General features: G+C 39.3%; 1 protein-coding gene across 1 annotated transcript in view; it reads left to right on the top strand.

The window, feature by feature from the left end:
• Nucleotides 1–21,174, top strand: part of CUNH2orf76 (chromosome unknown C2orf76 homolog) — a 56,343-nt gene that overhangs the window by 4,807 nt on the left and 30,362 nt on the right. Inside the window, exons 2-6 of the mRNA XM_029225904.1 lie at nt 14,111–14,179; nt 17,036–17,180; nt 17,840–17,841; nt 20,597–20,644; nt 21,034. Of these exons, the coding sequence (XP_029081737.1) occupies nt 17,048–17,180; nt 17,840–17,841; nt 20,597–20,644; nt 21,034 (184 nt within the window). The 5' untranslated portion in view covers nt 14,111–14,179; nt 17,036–17,047. The remainder of the gene's footprint in view (nt 1–14,110; nt 14,180–17,035; nt 17,181–17,839; nt 17,842–20,596; nt 20,645–21,033; nt 21,035–21,174) is intronic.

Here is a 21,174-nt window from a genome sequence, read left to right as displayed (position 1 = left end):
ACTCCATGGTGGGGACTAGCTAAGTAGGTTAGACGTTCAGAGGCCGGTAGTCAGGAAGGGCCCATGAGGAGCAGACTGGACCCCACAGACACCAGCTGAGGCTCATGGTCTCAAGCAGCGCTCAGGAGGGAGGGCCCCGGGGAAGGGAGAGCAAGTGCAGACTCCGCTGTGATTTAGAGTCTCTGAGCTCAGGGACGCCTAAGTCCTCCTAAAGGGCTTCTAACAGACTAAGTCAGGCCCGCCCAGGAGAATCTGCCTTTTGATTAATTTAAGGTAAGCTGATTATGGACTTTAATTACATCTACAAAATGTGTATGCTACAAAGTACATATAAAATATGCTTCTTCCTCTAACATTCAGGAGAAAATATCCCTTGTGGCTCAGAGTAACCAGAAGCGTGCCGGAAAGGGCATTCTGGGGACTGTAGCTCCGCCTGGCCACACTGACACATCACAGAGCCATTCCAGGCACACACTGTCTCCAGTATCCAAAGAGACCAACGAGGTGCTAGGGTTCTTTTTTGGTGGTAGGAGGCTGAGGAGACAGCTGTTGTTCCTTGATGGCCAAAGGGACTGGGCATTATGAATCCACCCACATAATCCCACGAAACTTTACTTGTTGAGTAGAGCCCTGGATTTAGCTGGTGGAGGTGTGATAACAGCACAGGACCATTGAGACTGAGGTCTCTGACTTGCCAACCAACAGGACATTTTTTATATGTTGAAAACCTTGAACATCAGTAGGTAGGGCAATTGTATGACGTCCCAACCCACCCACTGATGACAAACGGCAGGGGAGCTTCTCCCACTAGCATTTCTCTACCTATAGCTCTTCCTGATGGGGGAGAATCTCCTTTGGCACTGTAGACAGGGAAGTATAAGGATATATATGCATCATTTGTACAATCAGATGTAGAAACAACAACAGTACTTTGAATTGGCCTGGAGCATCCCGTCTACTCCCTCATGTTAGTTTCCTTTCCCCGCTGTGAATTGTGTCCAGATCCCACTAGCTGAATCTGAGTACCTCCTCCTGCACAGGGCCAGGTAGGACAGATACGGGTGCCTGTATCCACAGAGCCATAAACATTTGAGTCCCTCCTTTCCCTGAAGTTCCTCAGTATGCTTGGGTGCATAAGGCCTTCAGTCTGTCTTGGGGACAGAGAGACCTCAGGCCACCCCTAATGCTCCTCCTTAAAGCAGATGTCAGGGTAGGGGGCAAGGGTAGGGATCAGGGTTACAGAGGGGGAGAGGAGCTCTGTGCCAGTTAGCAAGGCACACATATGTTTAGTTTCATATGACCCGGTGGCTATTCATGGCTCAATTTAATGAAATTTTCAGTTACCCAAAAGCTCTAGATCCCCATTGATGACATAATTTGTTTCAGCTCTGGGGACTCTACTTAACAGCTACAGCCTCATTGCCTCTCATCTGGGGCCACAGGGCTTGCGCCTCATTGCCATGGTTGCATCCCTTCCCCTCCCACCCCAAGGAGAGTGATCAACAACCAAAGGACCGTTGGGCAGTTTGTTTCAATCCTCCCTTTTGCTGCTCATCCTCTAAAGGTTAATTAACCCTTACAACCCCACACCCACCACTTGGACAAGAACATTTGCTTCTGGATCCCAGGGAGTCTTCTTATATGCCCTAAACCCGTGGGACCTTTGTCTTTTCTGTTCCAGAAAGCCATGTTTCTGCCAGCATCCCATCCTTGTCACACACTGTCAAGAACTGTGAAGAGTCTTGAGATTTTATCCTACTCGGAAGCTGACAGATCAGCCTGTCACAGTTTACTGGTTGCTGGCAGAAGACATGGAACTCCTGGGTCTGAGACAAAGGACGGCATTACAGCACAGCCAATAGCATGAGCTCCCTGTTCGTGTCATTTCCTCTTGCCCCGTGAGTCCACAGCTGTAGAACCCTGAGTTTAGCTAATCCAAATATTTTATAAAGAACTGCAAGCAGGGACTCCCCTGGTGGCCCAGTGGTTTAAACTCCGTGCTTCCATTGCACGGGGCACGGGTTCGATCCCTGCTCGGGGAACTAAGATCCCGCATGCCACACGGTGCAGTCAGTAAATAAATCAATAAATGTACTATTGAAAAGATAACGTAGCAACACTTAAAAAAAAAAAAAAAAGAACTGCAAGCGAACCTGCCCAAACTTAGCCCAGAGAGAGACGTTATTTTTATTATAGTGGACAACAAACCAACCTGCCCTCTATTCTGGAGGGAGAGAATATCTCTGTCTTCCTGGGTTGTTTGCTATACACACATCCTTGAAAAGATATCTGAGAGCTAGAGCAGCCAGCGCCTCTGCTCGCAAGACGTGCAGAAGCGTGAGAGCACCATGGAGAATCGTCTCCCACACACACTGTACAAGGATTAACATTCTCACTGATGATTGTGTATCACGAAAAATCGAATTTACGTTCAGTGTACCTTGTTTAAAACAAGAAGGAAAGTGCGTGAAATATTCTTTCCAAATGGTTTAAGTCTCAAACCCTTTGGAAAACTCAACTGCCCAGAATAGTTAGCTCTCTGAGAGTCTTACCTGCTGTGAGCAGAGAAAACAGATTATGATTTTGTGTATTTGCCCCAAATTGAAGGTCACAAAGGCAGGTCTGTGGAATTGTAGGTGTTGATTTGTCATTGGGTGGTGTACTCAGGGTGAACAGCGAGGGTTTATTTACTAGAATTGATTGACTCTTCCTCAGGAAAGGCCAGCTGCTAATGTCATCTTGCAGTAAAGCAGTTATAGCATGGAGAAGTATTTGTGTGGTCATCTGATTTAACTAATATTTGTTTTGCACCTCCTATGTTATCTTAAGCACCTAAGGTGTGAGACTTTATTTTTTTAACCTATCTTAAAAATGGCTGAGGTCAAAGACTTTAAATCTTTCATAAGTTAATACATTGAAAATCTCTTTCTCAAAAGTTTCACGTCAGTGAAAGATGAATAAACGGATTTTTCTAATATAATAGGTTTTTTTTATAATTAAAAAAATATTTATTTATTTGGCTGCGTTGGGTCTTCGTTGCTGCACGCAGGCTTTCTCTAGTTGCGGCGAGCAGGGGCTACTCTTCGTTGCAGTGCACGGGCTTCTCATTGCGGTGGCTTCTTTCGTTACAGAGCATGGGCTCTAGTCACGCGGGCTTCTGTAGTTGTGGCGTGTGGGCTCAGTAGTTGTGGTTCGCGGGCTCTAGAGCGCAGGCTCAGTAGTTGTGGTGCACGGGCTTTGTCGCTCCACGGCATGTGGGATCCTCCTGGACCAGGGCTTGAACCCATGTCCCCTGCATTGGCAGGCAGATTCTTAACCACTGCATCATGAGGGAAGTCCCTATAGTAGGGTTTTGATATGAATTATACAAGTAAACATTTGGAAGAAAAAGACCAAGAGGTTTTCAAATGTTTATTTGATCCTCACGTGGTCCTACTCTATAAATGTATAGTTTCATTTCTTAAAAATTATGCTTTTGAAAATTTTTAAAGCAAATTTCTGTTAACTTTTTTCTTTTTATTATAATGACAAGCTTTTGGTATTTCATTGTTACCAAGATCTATTTTTAGAATAAAATTTTGTTTTCCATTTAAAAGTTAAAAAAAATTATGCTTTTGAAGTAGGCTAGAATAGATTAAAATGGAATTAACATTTTAGGCATAGTCTTAAATGTGACTTGATTATAATTTGTCATTCTTATGAACTTTAGTTACTAATTTGCCAAGGTTGTATTCTCTTTAAAAGGTGAACATTTCTCATTCACCTACTTAGCAGTGTGCTAGGTGCTCAGTATTTTTAAGAAGAGTAATAAAGAGAATGTAGGGTTTTTTCCTCTCCCTCTCTGGAGGTTTTTTTCCCTCTCCCTTAAACAACGTTTTAAGGGGTAAAATGACATATTTGGATGATATTTAGTAGTACATATGTTTATTTACTCCAAAATCATTGTCACAATCATTTACATATTGAGTAATGATGAATCTTAGCAGAACTCTTCTTTTTCCTACTTTTATACCTGACCATCTATGCCAGTTTAGTTTCCTCATGTAAAAGAACAATAAACTGTATTTCTTCTTTTTATTGATTTGTTTCAAAAGGAAGGCAAATAGACTCTTTGCCCTGTAATATTAGTTCCTAAATCTAGAGGAAAATAAAGCATTTAGTGTGAGTAATACACATATATATTTTTGTATGTGGTTAGAACGTTAGTTTTTTGAAAGTTGTACCTTTTTCCTATGGGTAAGACAAGGTTTAAAGCAAACTTCATATATGATCATTTTGATTTTACGGTACTTAAATTTAGGGAGTAGATATAACTTTACAAAATATTGTAGTTTTTCAAAAGGATTCACCTTAGGAGTCTGTTAATTTTCAAGTCGCGTACACCGTTCTCCTGCCTGTTGTGGAAAGGAAAGTCAGCCAGTGCACTCTTTTGCCTGGTGGTTGTAAAGTCGTCTCCATGCTAACTGCCCGAGTGCTGAGTGCTCTTCTACACTTAAAGCTTCTAACTCTTAAGGACATTTTGGATTGTCTTCCATTCTCGGACAAAAATGTCAAGAGCATGCTTTCTTCAAATACTGGAAAGCACTTTTTTTCTTTTTTCTTTTTGGTAATATAGTCAGTCCTCATTATTCACAGATTGTGTGTTTGTGAATTCGCCTACTCACTAAAATTTACTTGTGAGTAAAAGCAATACTCAGGCACTTTCTTGGTCATTCCCCGATGCGCATTCTCCAATGACACATTTGAGTCAACAAAATTCATGTTACCAGCTGAGGTCAAACCAGGCAACTTGCTGCCGTCTTGTTTCAGCTCATATTGTAAACAGTTGTCTGCATTGTGCTTTATTTAGTGCCATGCTTTTCACATTTTTATGCTTGTTGTTGGTGATGTCACTGTTTAAAATGGCCCCCAAACGTAGTGCCATCTAGTGTTCCTAAGTGCAAGAGGGCTGTGTGTGCCTTACAGAAAAAATCCGTGCATTAGGTAAGCTTTGTTCAGGCATGACTTGTAATACTGTTGGCTGTGAGTTCAGCGTTTATGAATCAACAATATGTGTCAAATTAGGTGTCTTTAAACAGAAATGCACGTAAAACAAGGTTATGTATTTATTGGCTGATGAAAGTGTTGTGGCTAGAGGAACCAGAGGCTCCCCAGAACCTGGCCCTGTATTTCCCTAGGAGCAGTGGTTCGGTATTCACGAATTCAGTGTTCACGAACACTTTACAGATATTATCCACTGCGAGTAACCAGAATTGGCTGTAGTTACTTTTTATCCACTGTGAGTAACCGGAATTGGCTGTAGTTACTTTTTATCCACTGCGAGTAACCAGAATTGGCTGTAGTTACTTTTTTTGTTGTTTTTAGCTGAGAGAGGTTGTCAATGGAGTACTTTATGCATTTGCATGTTTTGTGCTTATCATGATGCTGGGCTCTGAGCTTTTTGTTCAGCTCAGGAGCCACCCCCCACCAAGGTGGTTTACAGCTCTTTAGCTCAGAACTTTGCCTGGGGGAGAGGAGCCAGCTGAGAGCTGAGAGGTGTTAGGCTGTTAGGGAACCTGGCTTGCAGCTTGTCTGGACTTTCCCTGACCATTCCATGCTGAATTTCCACCTTCCCTGCTCACGCTGCTGGATCCTGGGCCATAAAAAGCAGCTTCAACCTGACCTGTAAGGCTGGTCCAGGAGGGGAGGGTGCTGGACTACATCTATTCTTGGCTCTGATGATGCAGTGGTTACCTGTCAGGGACGTGGGAGCTCCATGTGAGGTCATTCCTGCATGGGTTTTGTGTTTGCTTTGCTTGTTTTTAAGAGTTTTGCTTTGCTTTGGTTATGGGTTTTTCTTCGTTATCTCAAACCAGCTGGGTAAGGTACCAGCCAGAACAGGTTTTTTTAGGCAGGGAAGTTTAAAGACCTTCCTAAGCCCTAGGCACTGTTACTTTTAAGATCCCCACCCTACATCGTAAAAAATGGACCTATATCCTGTATTAAATCTAACATATAATTATAAGTAGGGTTGAGTTGCTGTTGAAATGTTATGTGTTATAGGTAGTTACTTAAATGTTAATTTTGATTTTTAAAGGTTTTCATATTCTGGAGCAATAAGGTTTTTCTTCAGGTCTCAAACGTTTTCATGACCCTGGAAAAGCTCATAGGCGCTGGGTAGTATGTCTGTAATGCAGGACTGATGTGTCAGGAGGAATTCCAGTGTTCCTCAGCCCTGCAGTTATCCAGACATTGATGGGGGCTCTAATGTGCCTCATGACACACATGTTATCCAGACATTGATGGGGGCTCTAATGTGCCTCATGACACACATGTTGCTGGGTTTACAAAAATAAACCATGAACAGATGACTGCAGTATGACATGGTCAGGTGCTGTGAGAGGACTGAGGGGTCTTTAGCTGAGCTGGGGCAGAGGAGGAGCTGACTGTGATGCTGTCCTGGAGCAGGTGGTCCCAGGCCGGGTTTTGGGGGCTGCCTGTGTGGTAAGGTGAAGAGGCGAGGGGCACAGGGAGTTTGGGGAAAAGCTGGCGGTGGAAAGGTGTAGAAGAGGCTTGGAACAGCCTGGTACGTGGGGAAATCATGGGCAGTTGTTGCTGCTGGGGTGGCATGCGCAAAGTGGGTTGTGGTGGTGACGAATACCATCACAGGGGTGGGGAGGGGCTGAGTATGGAAGGCCTTTCGTGCACCTTGGACAGGTGTAGTCTGAACTTGGCTGATGACCTCCTTATGGTGTTATTTAACTTGTTCTTCCAGACACCATCATAGCCCATAAACCAGGAGTTAGATCTGGAGGCTTGATTCATTTGTTAAGTTTGATTACTAAGTTCAAGGGTTGTCAGCCTCTGCAGTATTCATTCTAAAGTTTCCCATCCATCTTTTACCTAATGGTTTTGACACCCTTTTATGATCATTGCCTACATTCATTATATCATTAGGGTTTTCAAAATGATGGCTTTTAGCAACTTTTGAGGTAATTGTAGATTCACATGCAGTTGTAAGAAGTAATACAGAGTGATCCTGTATGCCCTTCATCCAGTTTTCCCCGAAGGTAACATCCTGCTTCAGTGTAGTCTGGTATCACATCCAGGGAATTGATGTTGATACAATCCATGGACCAGATTTAGATTTCACTGGTTTTACATCTTCTTATGTATGTATGTATGCACGTGCATGTGCATTTAGTTTTATGCAGTTTTATCACATATGTAGATAAATGTGGATAACACCATGGTCAAGAATCCGTTCCATCACAAGGATCTCTCATGTTACCCTTTTATAGCCACAGCCACCTCCTTCCCTCCCCGCTGACCTCCGGAACACTGTTCTCCATTTCTATAATTTTGTCATTACAAGAGTGACATATAAATGGAACTACGCAGTATGTAATGTTCTGAGATTGGTGGTTTTTTTTCAGTTTAAATTCTCTTAAGATCCATCAAAATTGTTATGTGTATAACAGTTTATTCCTTTTTATTACTCAGTGTTTCATGATATGAATATACCACAGTTGGTTTAACCATTCACATGTTGAAGGACATTTGGGTTTCCAGTTTTGGGCTATTACACGTGAATATGCTATGAGCATTCGTGTATAGGGTTTTGTGTGAACGTAAGGTTTCATTTCTCTGGCATAAATACTCAAGAGTGTATTTGCTAGGTCTATGATAAGCACATGTTTAGTTGTGTAAGAAACTGCCATTCTCTTTCAGAGTGGCTATACAGTTTTGCATTCCCATCAGCAGTGAATGAAAGATCTAGTTTCTCTGCACCCTCACCAACATTTGATGTTATCACTTTTATTTTAGCCATTTTGATAAATATGTAAATCATGATTTTTAAATTCTGTCATTCCTTCAGTGCTTTTTAGCTGTAATTCTTCTATAAAGAAGAACTTTTTCATCAGCCATTTGGTAACCTTGAAATACAGTCTGTATAAGAATTTGATTATTTTTCTTATTTTCAATGCCCACCTCCCCACCTTGGTAAGCCAGTTTTCAGAAAAACAAGTAAGTGCCCTTTTAGCTTCCAGAGTGACTAATTGGCTTTTTAAACCATATCATTATAAACACATGGATTTTGAAAATATTTGATGTGATTATCTTCCAGGTAAATTAGTAGAAGAGAAATTGCCACGTCAAAGGGTAGGCAAATTTAAAATTTTGATATAGATTACCCCACTCCTCTCCAGAAAGGCTGTATCATTTTATGTTCTTAGCAAGAGTATATAAAATATTTATTTTTCTATACCCTTGCCAACACTGGTGTGGCCAGTTTTTAATTTAAAAATATTTTACCAATCTGATGGCAACTTGATATCTTAGTATTTCTATTTTCAGTTCTTTAGTTACTAGTAAAGTTGATCATATTTTCATGTTATTGACTTCTTAACAATTCAGCCAATTGCCTATTAATTACTTTTACCCATGTTTCTATTAAGATACTGATTTTTTTAACGTTTTTTTGTTGTTTTATCTGTCATCCTTTTCCTTGATGGTTGCTGATTTTTATTTGTTTAGAAAGGTCTTTCCTTAAGATTATAAAATTTTATACCCATTTTTTGATGCCTTCCTGTGATTTTACAGTTTAGTTTAAATATTTGTTCCACATATGGTTTATTTTGTATAAGGTATGACGTAAGAATCCAGCATTACCTGTTTCCAAATGTGTGACCAGTTTAATACAGATTGGAAAAGAAGAAGTAAAACTGTCACTGTTTGCAGATGACATGACACTATACATAGAAAATCCTAAAGATGCCACCAGAAAACTACTAGAACTAATCAATGAATTTGGTAATGTTGCAGGGTACAAAATTAATGCACAGAAATCTCTGGCATTCCTATACACTAACAATGAAAAATCAGAGAAATTAAGGAAACAATCCCATTTACCAATGCAACAAAAAGAATAAAACACCTAGGAATAAACCTACCTAAGGAGGTGAAAGACTTGTACTCAGAAAACTATAAAATACTGATGAAAGAAATCAAAGAAGACATAAACAGATGGACAAATATACCATGTTCTTGGATTGGAAGAATCAATATTGTGAAAATGACTATACTACCCAACGCAATCTATAGATTCAGTGCAATCCCTATCAAACTACCAATGACGTTCTTCACAGAATTAGAACAAAACATTTAACAATTCGTATGGAAACAGAAAAGACCCCAAATAGCTAAAGCAATCTTGAGAAAGAAAAATGGAGCTGGAGGAATCAGTCTCCCCAACTTCAAACTATACTACAAACTACAGTAGTCAAGACAGTATGGTACTGGTGCAGAAACAGAAATATAGGTCAGTGGTACAGGATAGAAAGCCCAGAGATAAACTCGTGCACATATAGTCACCTAATTTACAACAAAGGAGGCAAGAACATACAATGGAGAAAAGACAGCCTCTGCAATAAGTGGTGCTGGGAAAACTGGACAGCTACATGTAAAAGAATGAAATTAGAACACTACCTAAACTGTATACGAAAATAAACTCCAAATAGATTAAAGACCTAACTGTAAGACCGGACACTATAAAACTCTTAGAGGAAAACGTAGGAAAATCATGCTTAGACATAAACCAGAGCAAGATCTTTTTTGACTCACCTCCTGGAGTAATGAAAATAAAAACAAAAATAAACAAATGGGACCTAATAAAACTTAAAAGCTTTTGTGCAGCAAAGGAAACCATAAACAAGATGAAAAGACAACCCTCAGAATGGGAGAAAATATTTGCAAATGAAACAACGGACAAAAGGATTAATCTCCAAAATATACACACAACTAATGGAGCTCATTATCCAAAAAACAAACAACCCAGTTGAAAAATGGGCAGAAGACCTAAACAGACATTTCACCAAAGAAGACATACGGATGGTCAAGAGGCACATGAAAAGATGCTGAACATCACTAATTATTAGAGAAATGCAAATCAATAATACAATGAAGTATCACCTCACACCGGTCAGAGTGGCCATTATCAAAAGATCTAGAAACAATAAATGCTGGAGAGGGTGTGGTGAAAAGGGAACCCTCCTCCACTGTTGATGGGAATGTAAATTGATAACAGCCGCTATGGAGAACAGTATGGAGGGTCCTTAAAAAACTAAAAATAAAACTACCATATGACCCAGCAATCCCACTACTGGGCATATCCTCTGAGAAAACCATAATTCAGAAAGAGACATGTACCACAACGTTCATTGCAGCACTATTTACAGTACCCATGGAAGCAACCTAAGTGTCCATTGACAGGTGAATGGATAGAGATGTGACACATATGTACAATGGAATATTACTCAGCCATAAAAAGAAACGAAATTGAGTTATTTGTAGTGAGGTGGATGGACCTACAGTCTATCATGTAAAGTGAAGTAAGTCAGAAAGAGAAAAACACCGTATGCTAACACACATATATGGAATCTAAAAAAGAAAAGGTACTGATGAACCTAGGGGCAGGGCGGGAATAAAGATGCAGACATAGAGGACATGAACTTGAGGACACAGGGGTGGGGAGGAAAGCTGGGGTGAAGTGAGAGTAGCAATGACATATATACGCTACCAAATGTAGATAGCTAGTGGGAAGCAGCCGCATAGCACAGGGAGATCAGCTTGATGCTTTGCGATGTCCTAGAGGGGTGGGATAGGGAGGCTGGGAGGGAGGCTCAAGAGGGAGGGGATGTGGGGATATATGTATGCATATGGCTGATTCACTTTGTTGTACAACAGAAACTAGCACTTATACTCCAGTAAAGCAATTATACTCCAGTAAAGATGTATTAAAAAAATTTTTAAATGTCTGACCAGTTTTCCCAATGCCATTGATTAAATAAACTATCTTTTCCCCACAAATGTGAAATGCCATTTTTTTTTTTTTTTTTTTTTTTTGCGGTACGCGGGCCTCTCACTGTTGTGGCCTCTCCCGATGCGGAGCACAGGCTCTGGACGCGCAGGCTCAGCGGCCATGGCTCACGGGCCCAGCCGCTCCGCGGCACGTGGGATCTTCCCGGACCGGGGCACGAACCCGTGTCCCCTGCATCGGCAGGCGGACTCTCAACCACTGCGCCACCAGGGAAGCCCTGAAATGCCATTTTTATGCTAAATTCTCGAATCTTGAGTCTATTTCTGAGTTTTCTATTGTGTTCTATTGATTTGTCAGTCCTCAGTGTCACAGCTTAAATTACCTTAGATTGATTGTCCTTTAACATTTCTGTTATTGCATTTTGTAAATATATGAACATCATACTAGCTTGTTCATGTATTACTATTATATATCTGACTGTTGTTACTTTGTAGTGTGTTTTAATAATTGGTGCTGCTGATCTCTTTTTTTCTTTTATGACTTTGCTAAGTTCACAAGCATTTTCATCCAGATTAGAAGTATTTGTGATAAATCCAGACCACCATTTTATATTTTGATTGGGATTTTATTTAATTTATATTTTAATTTAGGGAGAATTGATTTCTTTACAACTTTGAGCTTTCATCGTTAAGAACATGGTCTATCATTTCATTTATTCAGATCTTTTTTCATGTCCTTGAATATTTTTTGTTAATTTACCCCTAAATTATTGCTTTTGGTTTCTCTGTCCCTTCATTTGAGGAATGCGTTTTAAACTTGATCAGATTCATTTTTTTAAAGTAGGTCAAGCCTTCTGGGAAAATGTCACATTTATAGTTTGTAATACTGGCTTTCCAAGCTGTCTCTACAGTATGTCTGGCTCCCTAAACTAACAAGCTGTATTTCCAACAGTCCTTGAGGCAAATTAAATAATGGCTTCATTCTGATAGTAGCTAATATGGTTTAGTTACTGAGTATAAATTACAACAAATTTCTGATGAAGATGACCATATGTTGTTGACCAAAATTAGATATTAATGCAAATTTGGAGTTTTAAATTGAAAACTTCAGCTATTTAAGTACAATATATGGGCAGCTTTTTATTAAGTGAAAAAAACAAACCTACAATTAGAAAAGTTTCATAAGGCATGCATGTGCTAGCTTGCCCAGCCTCCTTGGTTAGACCATTTATATCATTTATTTCATTGTACCTGGGAATCTTGTATCTTTATCTGCTTCCTACATGAGCTGTCTTTATGCCCAAACCTATTTAATCCCAAGTAGACTGTTGATAAAAGCAGCTACTATTTATTGAGATCTAGCTGTGTGAGATCCACCTATGTGTTGGGGCTAAGAGGTAGACTCAATAATTAAGTTAGATCTGTCCAGCTCTAAACTCTTTGGGAACTTGGACTGCATTATAGGCTTCCCAGCATGTTTGGGTGTATGTGTGTGGTGTGCTTTGGAGGGCTTCTTTGTTGTTTTGGGGGCTTGGTGAGAGGAGGAAGAAGTTGGTCATAATTTTCACAAACCCTGTTAACACTGCTTCTAAAATATGGAATCTTTTATAATATCCCTTTCTTGAGAGAGATTCTTTATTAAGTACCTCAGTATATTTTAAATTGTAAATGTCTTGCTGAACTGCCATTATTTGGTAGATTCTAGGGTCAGAATTTTTGGGAAGTACTGTAAAACCAGATTTCATAAAAAATAATGTATTTTTTTGGAAATTTTTATGTTCATATCTTTGTCCACTTTTCTGAAATATTTTCATTGTTGGTTTGTAAGGGATTTTTGTTTTGTTTGTTTTGTTTGTTTTTCGGTCATGTTTAACCACACTAAAGAATGCAAATAAATAAAAAGATATTATTGTACCTATTGATGTGGATAAAAGTAATAATAATTTTTCTATTATAATACCTAGTGTTTTGCAAGGAATACACTGTTCATGGGAAAACTGATGTGCCCCACCGCAGAGCAATTTGGCAGTATCAAAAAAATCTAACAAATATGGTTATTCATCTTGAGCCCAGGTTTTCTACTTCTCATGAGTCATTTCTCATGTGTGTATATTTGAAAATAAGCTAAATGTCCAATAATAAGATGTTGGAGGTAAAAAGTATGGAATGTTGTACAGACCTTAAAATCATTGAAGAAAAATATTTAATACGTGGGAAAATGTGCATAAGAAGTTAAGTTAAAAGGCAGGTTATAAAGAGCTTGTACTGTATGTTCCTAATTTAAAAATTTTTATATATATAAGTGAAATAAAGTATGTAGACTTTGGATTCTAAATCAAACAAGCTAACTGTAAAAAGACATTTTGGAGACAGAGAAAATCAAACAGGGACTAAGTATTAGATGAAACTGAGTATTTGCTATTAGTTTTGTTAGGTATGATAATGACATTTTAGTTTTTTTAAGCGTTCAGTGTTAGAGACACATACTGAAGTGTTATAGGGTGAAATTATATGAAATCTGGAATTTGCTGCACAATACTCAAAAATAAAGGAATTAGATAAAACAACAACAAATAGTGTAGTAGCTAATAATGGAATTATCAAAAGATTTAATTTAATAATGGAATTATCAAAAGATTTAATTTAGAGGGAAAATATTATTTTTAGTTCCTTAAAAACCACTTGTTGAATTATAAACAGTATACCAATTATAATTGCAAATTATTTTATGCATTAAAACAGCTGAACCTTTGCTTTTCATGCATAATATGCTGTGTATTCTCTCAAACTTAGTAAAATATTTGTGTAAGCATTCTATGATTCAGAGAGACTTTCTAGGCCAAATTAGTGTGGCTTATTTGTGTATATTATGAAGTATTTCAGATACACTAAAAGGCTTAAAGAATAGTAATTTATACTATCCCTATACCTAACATCCTACTTAAGATATAAAATGCAACCAGTATAATTGAAACACCGGTTTTACTTCTCCCTAATTGCATAATCCTTTCTCTGCCTCAGAAAGAACAATTAATCATCTCCTTTTAAACATAATAAAAGCTATGCTTTTGAACTTTATGTAAATGGTAGTGTATTCTGATGCTTTTGCGGCTTGATTTTTTTCCATTCACCTTACTCTTTCTGAGATTTCATCTGTGTTGATGTGCATAGTTCAGGTTCATTCATTTTCACTGCTTGAACTAATTTCATTGTATGAAAATGTCACAATTATCTATCCTCCTGCTGATGAACATTTAGCCGTTTCCAGTTTTTGCGATTAACAAATGATGTTACTATTAATGTTCTTTTACAGTTCTCTTTGGGCCGTGTGTGAGAGAGTCCCCAGGACACCTACCTATGAATGAAATTGCTGGATTGAAAGGTATGTGAATCTTCCGCTTTACTAAATATTGCCAAATTGTCTCCAAAAGTAGAACCTGTTTGGATGCCAGCCTTAACTGGTTCTGCACCCTTGCCAACACTAGGTATTGTCAGACTTTTTCGTTTGTCAGTTTGATGAGTAATATATCTCATTGTTATTTTGAATTTCACTGATTACTGGTGAGGTTGGACATCTTTTCTTATGTTATTAGTATTACAGGGTTTTTTTCTTTTGGAATTTTATTTTTAATATAGCAGGTTCTTATTATCTATTTTATACATATTAGTGTATATATGTCAATCCCAATCTCCCAGTTCATCCCACCCCCCCCACCCCCTGCTCCCTGCTTTCCCCTCATTACAGGTATTTTTTTTAGTACTTGCATATTATGGCTGTAAGTTGTATGCAAAGTTGAAAGCATGAAGTAGTTGCTACTAGTTAGAAATATACCATAATTTTATTTTTAAAACATTGGCAACTTTGCAGATTTTTTGGAGGAAATAGTTTGGGATGATTTTTCAAACAGTGCATTAGAGAGCGCATGGGATTTGGAATTAAATTGGTGCTTGAATCCTGGCTTCATTTTTTATCAGCTATATGACCTTGGGCAATTAGTGCAATCTCTCTTGAGTCTTTCCTCATCCTTAAATGAGTATAATACCTCCTGGTTTGATGATAGAATTAAATCTGTAACAGTTTTTGCCTGGTCATCAAAGAAACACATGGTCTTGTGTTACCCTGATGGCAGATTATGTGTTTTCTGTTGACTAATTCTGGACGCTTTTCGTTGAGTGCTGCTTTCAGTTGGTCTAATTGGGAGCAGTACTTGTTGGAATTAAGCGTTTGGTTTTCCAGAAGGAGCTCAAAATAGAGGACTCCCTTCCAATCCCACCATATACACAACATCACCTTTTTTGGATGAAGACCTGCCTTTGGTGTGGTCAGTGGTGGTTCATTTTGCCTGCCTCACGATCTCTTCTGTTCCACATTATTGTACAGTATCCATTTTTTCATCACCTGTCACAATTTGTTTTAAAAATGGAACGTTTTCATTATGTTTAAGTAGAGAATCGCATGCGGGAATATGGTCAAGAAGGTTTTTTTTACTTAACTTATGTGGAACCCAAACATCAAAGCAATGAACATAACCAAGCTGGTGCAAATGATTTTCAACACTTGATTTGGATATTTTGAGTATGTCGTCTATCTCCTGCATGGTATAATGTTGATTCTTCTCAATTAATGTCTTGGTTTGATTGCTACCAACTTCAGCTAGTCTCCCCGACCATGGAGCATCATCCAGCGAGAAATCTCCAGCACAAAACTTTGCAAACCACTTTTGACACGTTCAATCAGTCACAGCACCTTCTCCATACACTGCACAAATCTAGTTTTTTGCATTTTCGTTTCGTTTTTACCTTTCTTGAAATAATAAAGCATAATATGCCGAAAATGTTGCTTTCTTTCTTCCATCTTCAATATTAAAATGGCTACACAAAAATTCACCAATTTTTTTTTTAATCAATTTATTTATTTTTGCTGTGTTGGGTCTTCGTTTCTGTGCGAGGGCTTTCTCTAGTTGTGTCAAGTGGGGGCCACTCTTCATCGCGGTGCGCGGGCCTCTCACTATCGCGGCCTCTCTTGTTGCGGAGCACAGCTCCAGACGCGCAGGCTCAGTAGTTGTGGCTCACGGGCCTAGTTGCTCCGCGGCATGTGGAATCTTCCCAGACCAGGTCTCGAACCCGTGTCCCCTGCATTGGCAGGCAGATTCCCAACCACTGCGCCACCAGGGAAGCCCCGATAATTCTGTTTTTTAAATGCACTCTGATATGACAGCTGTCACAATACAATCTAACATAATTGTTTTGAATGAAGTTAAAGACAACCAAGTGCTACTAGAGCCATCTTACAGAAAAAACCGAAAGAACCTTTTGGCCAACCCAATACATAGTTTTAGGATGAAATAAACATATTCAAATAATAGTGTGGAAGGTGGATGATACCGTGGCACATGATTAAATCCTTCCTGAAATCTGGCAACATTTGTGAAATTAAAATGCAGCCTGGGGCTTCCGTGGTGGCACAGTGGTTAAGAATCCACCTGTCAATTCAGGAGACACGGGTTCGAGCCCCAGTCTAGGAAGATCCCACATGCCGCAGAGCAACTAAGCCCATGCGCCACTACTGAGCCTGTGCTCTAGAGCCCGTGAGCCACAACTACTGAGCCCGCATGCCACAACTACTGAGCCTGTGCTCTAGAGCCTGTGAGCCACAACTACTGAGCCCGCATGCCACAACTACTGAAGCCCGTGTGCCTAGAGCCCGTGCTCCACAACAAGAGAAGCCACTGCAATGAGAAGCCTGCGCACCGCAACGAAGAGTAACCCCCGCTCCCCGCAACTAGAGAAAGCCGGCACGCAGCAACGAAGACCCAACGCAGCCAAAACAAAAAGAACAAAACAAAACAGTGTAGCCTGATAGTTGATGCTAATATAAGTGTACTTCATCTCAGGGCCAAATGAGGAGATCGCTGGTGTACCAAACCAGAGTGGTCACATGTTTAGTGCAACCCACTTCTCCCTATACATGCACACCCACACCCTTGAGTCAATTGTGTTCATCTTCTGTGCCCTGTCAGTTTTTGACCAGTCAGAACATCAGTGACTGTGATGAAGCTGTTCAGGATCGCAGTGGGTAGGTGGGAGTGACCTTGGGACCCTTTGGTTGTCCCGGAATCTGGCGTGGGTGTGGGGACTGTGTTGCTAACTGTGCAGTGTGGGAGAGATGGGCTGGGTGCCCAAGAGCTGATGGAGGAAGTACAGGCTATGAGTTGATGTTATTGTCCCCTTGCCACAGGAATTTCTTCACATGGCTTCCGAAGATGTGACCATTACGGTTCGCCTCATTCGTTCATTTGAGCATCGCAATTTCAGACCTGTAGTATATTATGGAGTTCATTTGGACCAAACTGTAAAGGAATTTATAGTATTTCTAAAGCAAGGTATGAGGCATCTCAGCCACTTTGTTTTATTAGTGTTTTGAAAAATATTGTTGACTATTAGAATGATAGTAATCTTTAAAAAACACTTGGAAAGATATTAACCTGTGTTCTAAGCCAGGTGTGAGGCTGGCTCCTGCTCTGTGCCTTGGCATCAGCGGCAATGTTTCCCTGAGGCTTATTTAGCAACATGTTTGCCCTCATCAGAGATTGTCACTATCATGTTTGGCTTCTCCCTTTTTTAATTAAAAAAAAAAATTAAGGTCTGTGTTTGCTTGTAACAAACGGGTTTATGTATTTGGAGACTGATTAGTAAGAGAATGTCGTGTTACCCGGCTGAGCACAAGAGGGCCTTCTGGGGAGTGTGACAGGAAGGTGGCAGGCCTCTGTACAGCCAGGAAATCATGAGAGCTGCTGGTCACTGTGGGCACAGAAGTGACAGGCAGCCTCACTGGTGCTACTGTATCATTTCAAGCTTAACATACAGCAGGCTTGAATTTAGTCTTCATTTTGATTGGTCCTTTGTGGGTTTCTAACCTCTGTTTTCAATTACTGAAGTGTTCCAATCATCAACATTTGATGAAACACCTAGAATAAGCTTTTATTATTATCTTATGGTATAATGTACAGATCTTTGTGTACTGTTCTATGAGTTTTGACAGATGTAGTACTTTATATCCAACTTAATTTTTAAAAACTGACGTAATTTCAGACACAGAAAAGTTGCAGAAACTCCTGGATGCTCTTCACAGATTCCCCAAATGTCAACATTTTGTTAACATTTGTTTTTCTCTCTCCTCCACCTTCCCCCTTCCTCTCTTACTCTCCCACTTCATTCTTTTCTCTGAACCTTTTAGAAGTATGTTGCAGACATGATTCCCTTTTACCTCTAAATATTTCAGTGTGTGTTTTCTAAAAACAAGGAATTCACTTACATAAACGTAGTACAGTGATGAAAATCAGGAACTTAACGTTGAAACAGTGCTATTATCTACTTTACAGACCTTATTGAGATTAATTAATTCCTTTAATCTGAGTTAATTTCTTTATCCTGGAGTCTTTTATTGTATTTCATCACATTGGCAATTTTGAATAGTACAGTCCAGTTATTCTGTAGAACGCAGGTGGGTTTTTCCAGTGTTTTCTCATTATTAGATTTAGGTTATGCTTTTTCTCCCCTCCACAGTTTCCCCTATTACTAACATCTTACATTAGTATGCTGCATTTGTTGCAATTAATGAAACAATATTGATGCATCATTAATTACAGTCCATAGTTTATTCAGGTTTCCTTAGTTTTCAATTTCAAATCATTGAAACAATGCTGACTTCTCAGTGCATTTACACCAGGATGCACATGCTGTCGACTGCCCCCATTAGTGACAATGGTGACTTTAATCAGTGGGTTAAGGTGATATCTGCCAGGTTTCTCCACTGTACATTTTTACTGTAATTGAAAATTAACTTGTAGGGGTATATTCTGAGACTATGTGAATGTCCTGTTGCTTCTCAAACTTTCGTCCACTAGTTCAGCATCCTTTGATGATTCTTGCCTGAATCAGTTATTATGATGATGATTGGCAAATGGTGATTTTTCTTATTCCATCATTCCTCTTAGATACATTAGTTGTTTTTCTACAGTAAGGAAGAGCTTTTTACCCTACCCGCCCATTCTCACCCCCCGCCCCATTTATTTAATCTTTTGTTTATATCACTGTGGACTCAAGGATTCTTACTTTATTCAAAGGATTATAATTCTTTACTATGATTATTTTATTTTGATGCTCTAATCATCCCCATTTTGGCTGGCGGTAGCCCCTTTAGCCTGGGTCCATGTCCTTTTAACATGTCCCCAATCCTTCTTTGAGCACTTCCTTACTTTTTGGTCTAAGATGTTCCAGACATGTCCTGTTCTTTCTCTGCCCCAGCCCTGGGATCAACCATTTCTCAGAGGAGCTCTGATTCTATTACTGGAGAATGTTTTTGGGAGACCAAGATCTTGTTTTATGTGTGTGGAATGTAAGTGTGTATAGCTAACTTTAAGAAATGTAGTTAATTCTTGACATTTTATTTCCTGATTGACTTTGTAAAATTTCTAAACTCTTCTCCCTTACTTTTTTTTTTTTTTTTGTCTAATTTTGAGTGGTTTCACTGCTCAGTATTACTTGCTTAAGAAGAAAGTGAGGTATATAAGCCCATAGGGAAAATGAACTAGTCAGTCTACTTGTTATGGAGAGATTGAGAGCTGGTACTGAGATACTGCCAATTAAAGAGGGTCCTGCTTTTGAAAAGATATCGCCAAAAGCATATTCAGGTTTTGAAATAAAAACAAATCCCTACATTTTTTATTTTAAAATCTTTGTGTGTGTTATGGGTTACAGTGTTTCTTACTGTTAATACAGTGAGTGCTGTGGTGTTCTTGGTACAGTGCAGAATAGGTTCTCTGAAGTCCTTGAGAATAAGATGTAATCTTCAAGCTGCTCCAGTGCCGCCAGGGGCAGATGTATTCTCCCGGGGGTCACTGTGTTCTTTCCTTCCCAAGTACCATAGAATGCTCCCCATTAGAGCAGTGGTGTGGATCACAGCTAGATGCTCAGCCCAGCCTACTCACATCTTTCACCTGTGCTACTAATAGTATATCCACTACTTGTTTCTATTGTGCATGTGGGAAATGTGTTCAACTGATTAAAAGGTAAACTTTGGGGTTCAGACCTTTTTCGCTTGTGTGCTCTCTGCCTATCTTTGTCATCTGATTTGAGGTACTGTGGAACTCTGCAAAGCTGGTGAATTTACCCTTTATGAATTGTATACATAACAAAGACCAAATAGCTTATTACTGAGAAATTTTTGAACTAATAATAATAATAGCAAGCATTACTATGTATCAGATACTGCGCTAAGAACTCTAAGTAGGTTATCTCATTTCATCCTCACAGCATCCTTCTACATTAGCAACTGTTATTATCTCCATTTTACAGATGAAGAAACTAAGGAACACAGAGAGAAGTGAAGAAACTTGCCTGAGATTACATGGCTAATACAAGGCAAAGCTACAGCCCAACCCAGGCTGTTCACCTGTACATCATGCACTCCTAAACACTACACTAAGTTGCCTCTTTATTTTTGTCTACTGCCTTGCTTGCTTAAGAGGATCCCTGAAGTAAATGGATTCACTCAGTGTCAAAAGAGTCTTTGAATTTAGTTCATCTTGCTCTAGTGTTTTTTTAAATTGAAATATAGTTGATTTACAGTGTTTCAGGTGTACAGCAAAGTGATTCAGTTATATATATGTACATATTCTTTTTCAGGTTCTTTTCCATTATAGGTTATTACAAGATATTGAATATAGTTCCCTGTGCTATACAGTAGGTCCTTGTTTACATATTTTATATATAGTAGTGTGTATCTGTTAATCCCAAGTTACCAATTTATCCTTCCCACCCCTTACCCTTTGGTAACCATAAGTTTGTTTTCTATGTCTGTGAGTCTTTTTCTGTTTTGTAAATAAGTTCATTTGTATCATTACTTTAGATTCCACATATAGGTGATATCATATGATATTTGTCTTTATCTGACTTACTTCACTCAGTATGATAATCTCTAGGTCCATCCATGTTGCTGCAAACGGCATTATTTCACTCTTTTTTATGGCTGAGTATATATATGTATATGTATTCCATTATATATGTACCACATCTTCTTTATCCATTCATCTGTCGATGGACATTTAGGTTGCTTCCATGTCTTCGCTATTGTAAATAGTGCTGCTATGAACATTGGGATGCATGTATCTTTTCAAATTAAGAGTTTTCATCTTTTTCAGATATATGCCCCAGAGTGGGAATGCTGGATCATAGGGTAACTCTAGTTTTAGTTCCTTTTTTTGTTTTTCTTTTTTTGCGGTACGCGGGCCTCTCACTGTTGTGGCCTCTCCCATTGCGGAGCACAGTCTCTGGACGCGCAGGCTCAGCGGCCACGGCTCACGGGCCCAGCTGCTC

Source organism: Monodon monoceros, unplaced genomic scaffold (assembly GCF_005190385.1).
Source record: "Monodon monoceros isolate NGI ecotype Baffin Bay Population unplaced genomic scaffold, NGI_Narwhal_1 Super_Scaffold_16, whole genome shotgun sequence".
Classification (NCBI taxonomy): Eukaryota; Metazoa; Chordata; class Mammalia; order Artiodactyla; family Monodontidae; genus Monodon; species Monodon monoceros.
Note: the sequence above shows the minus strand (reverse complement) of the source record. Positions and strands in the feature narration are given on the sequence as shown.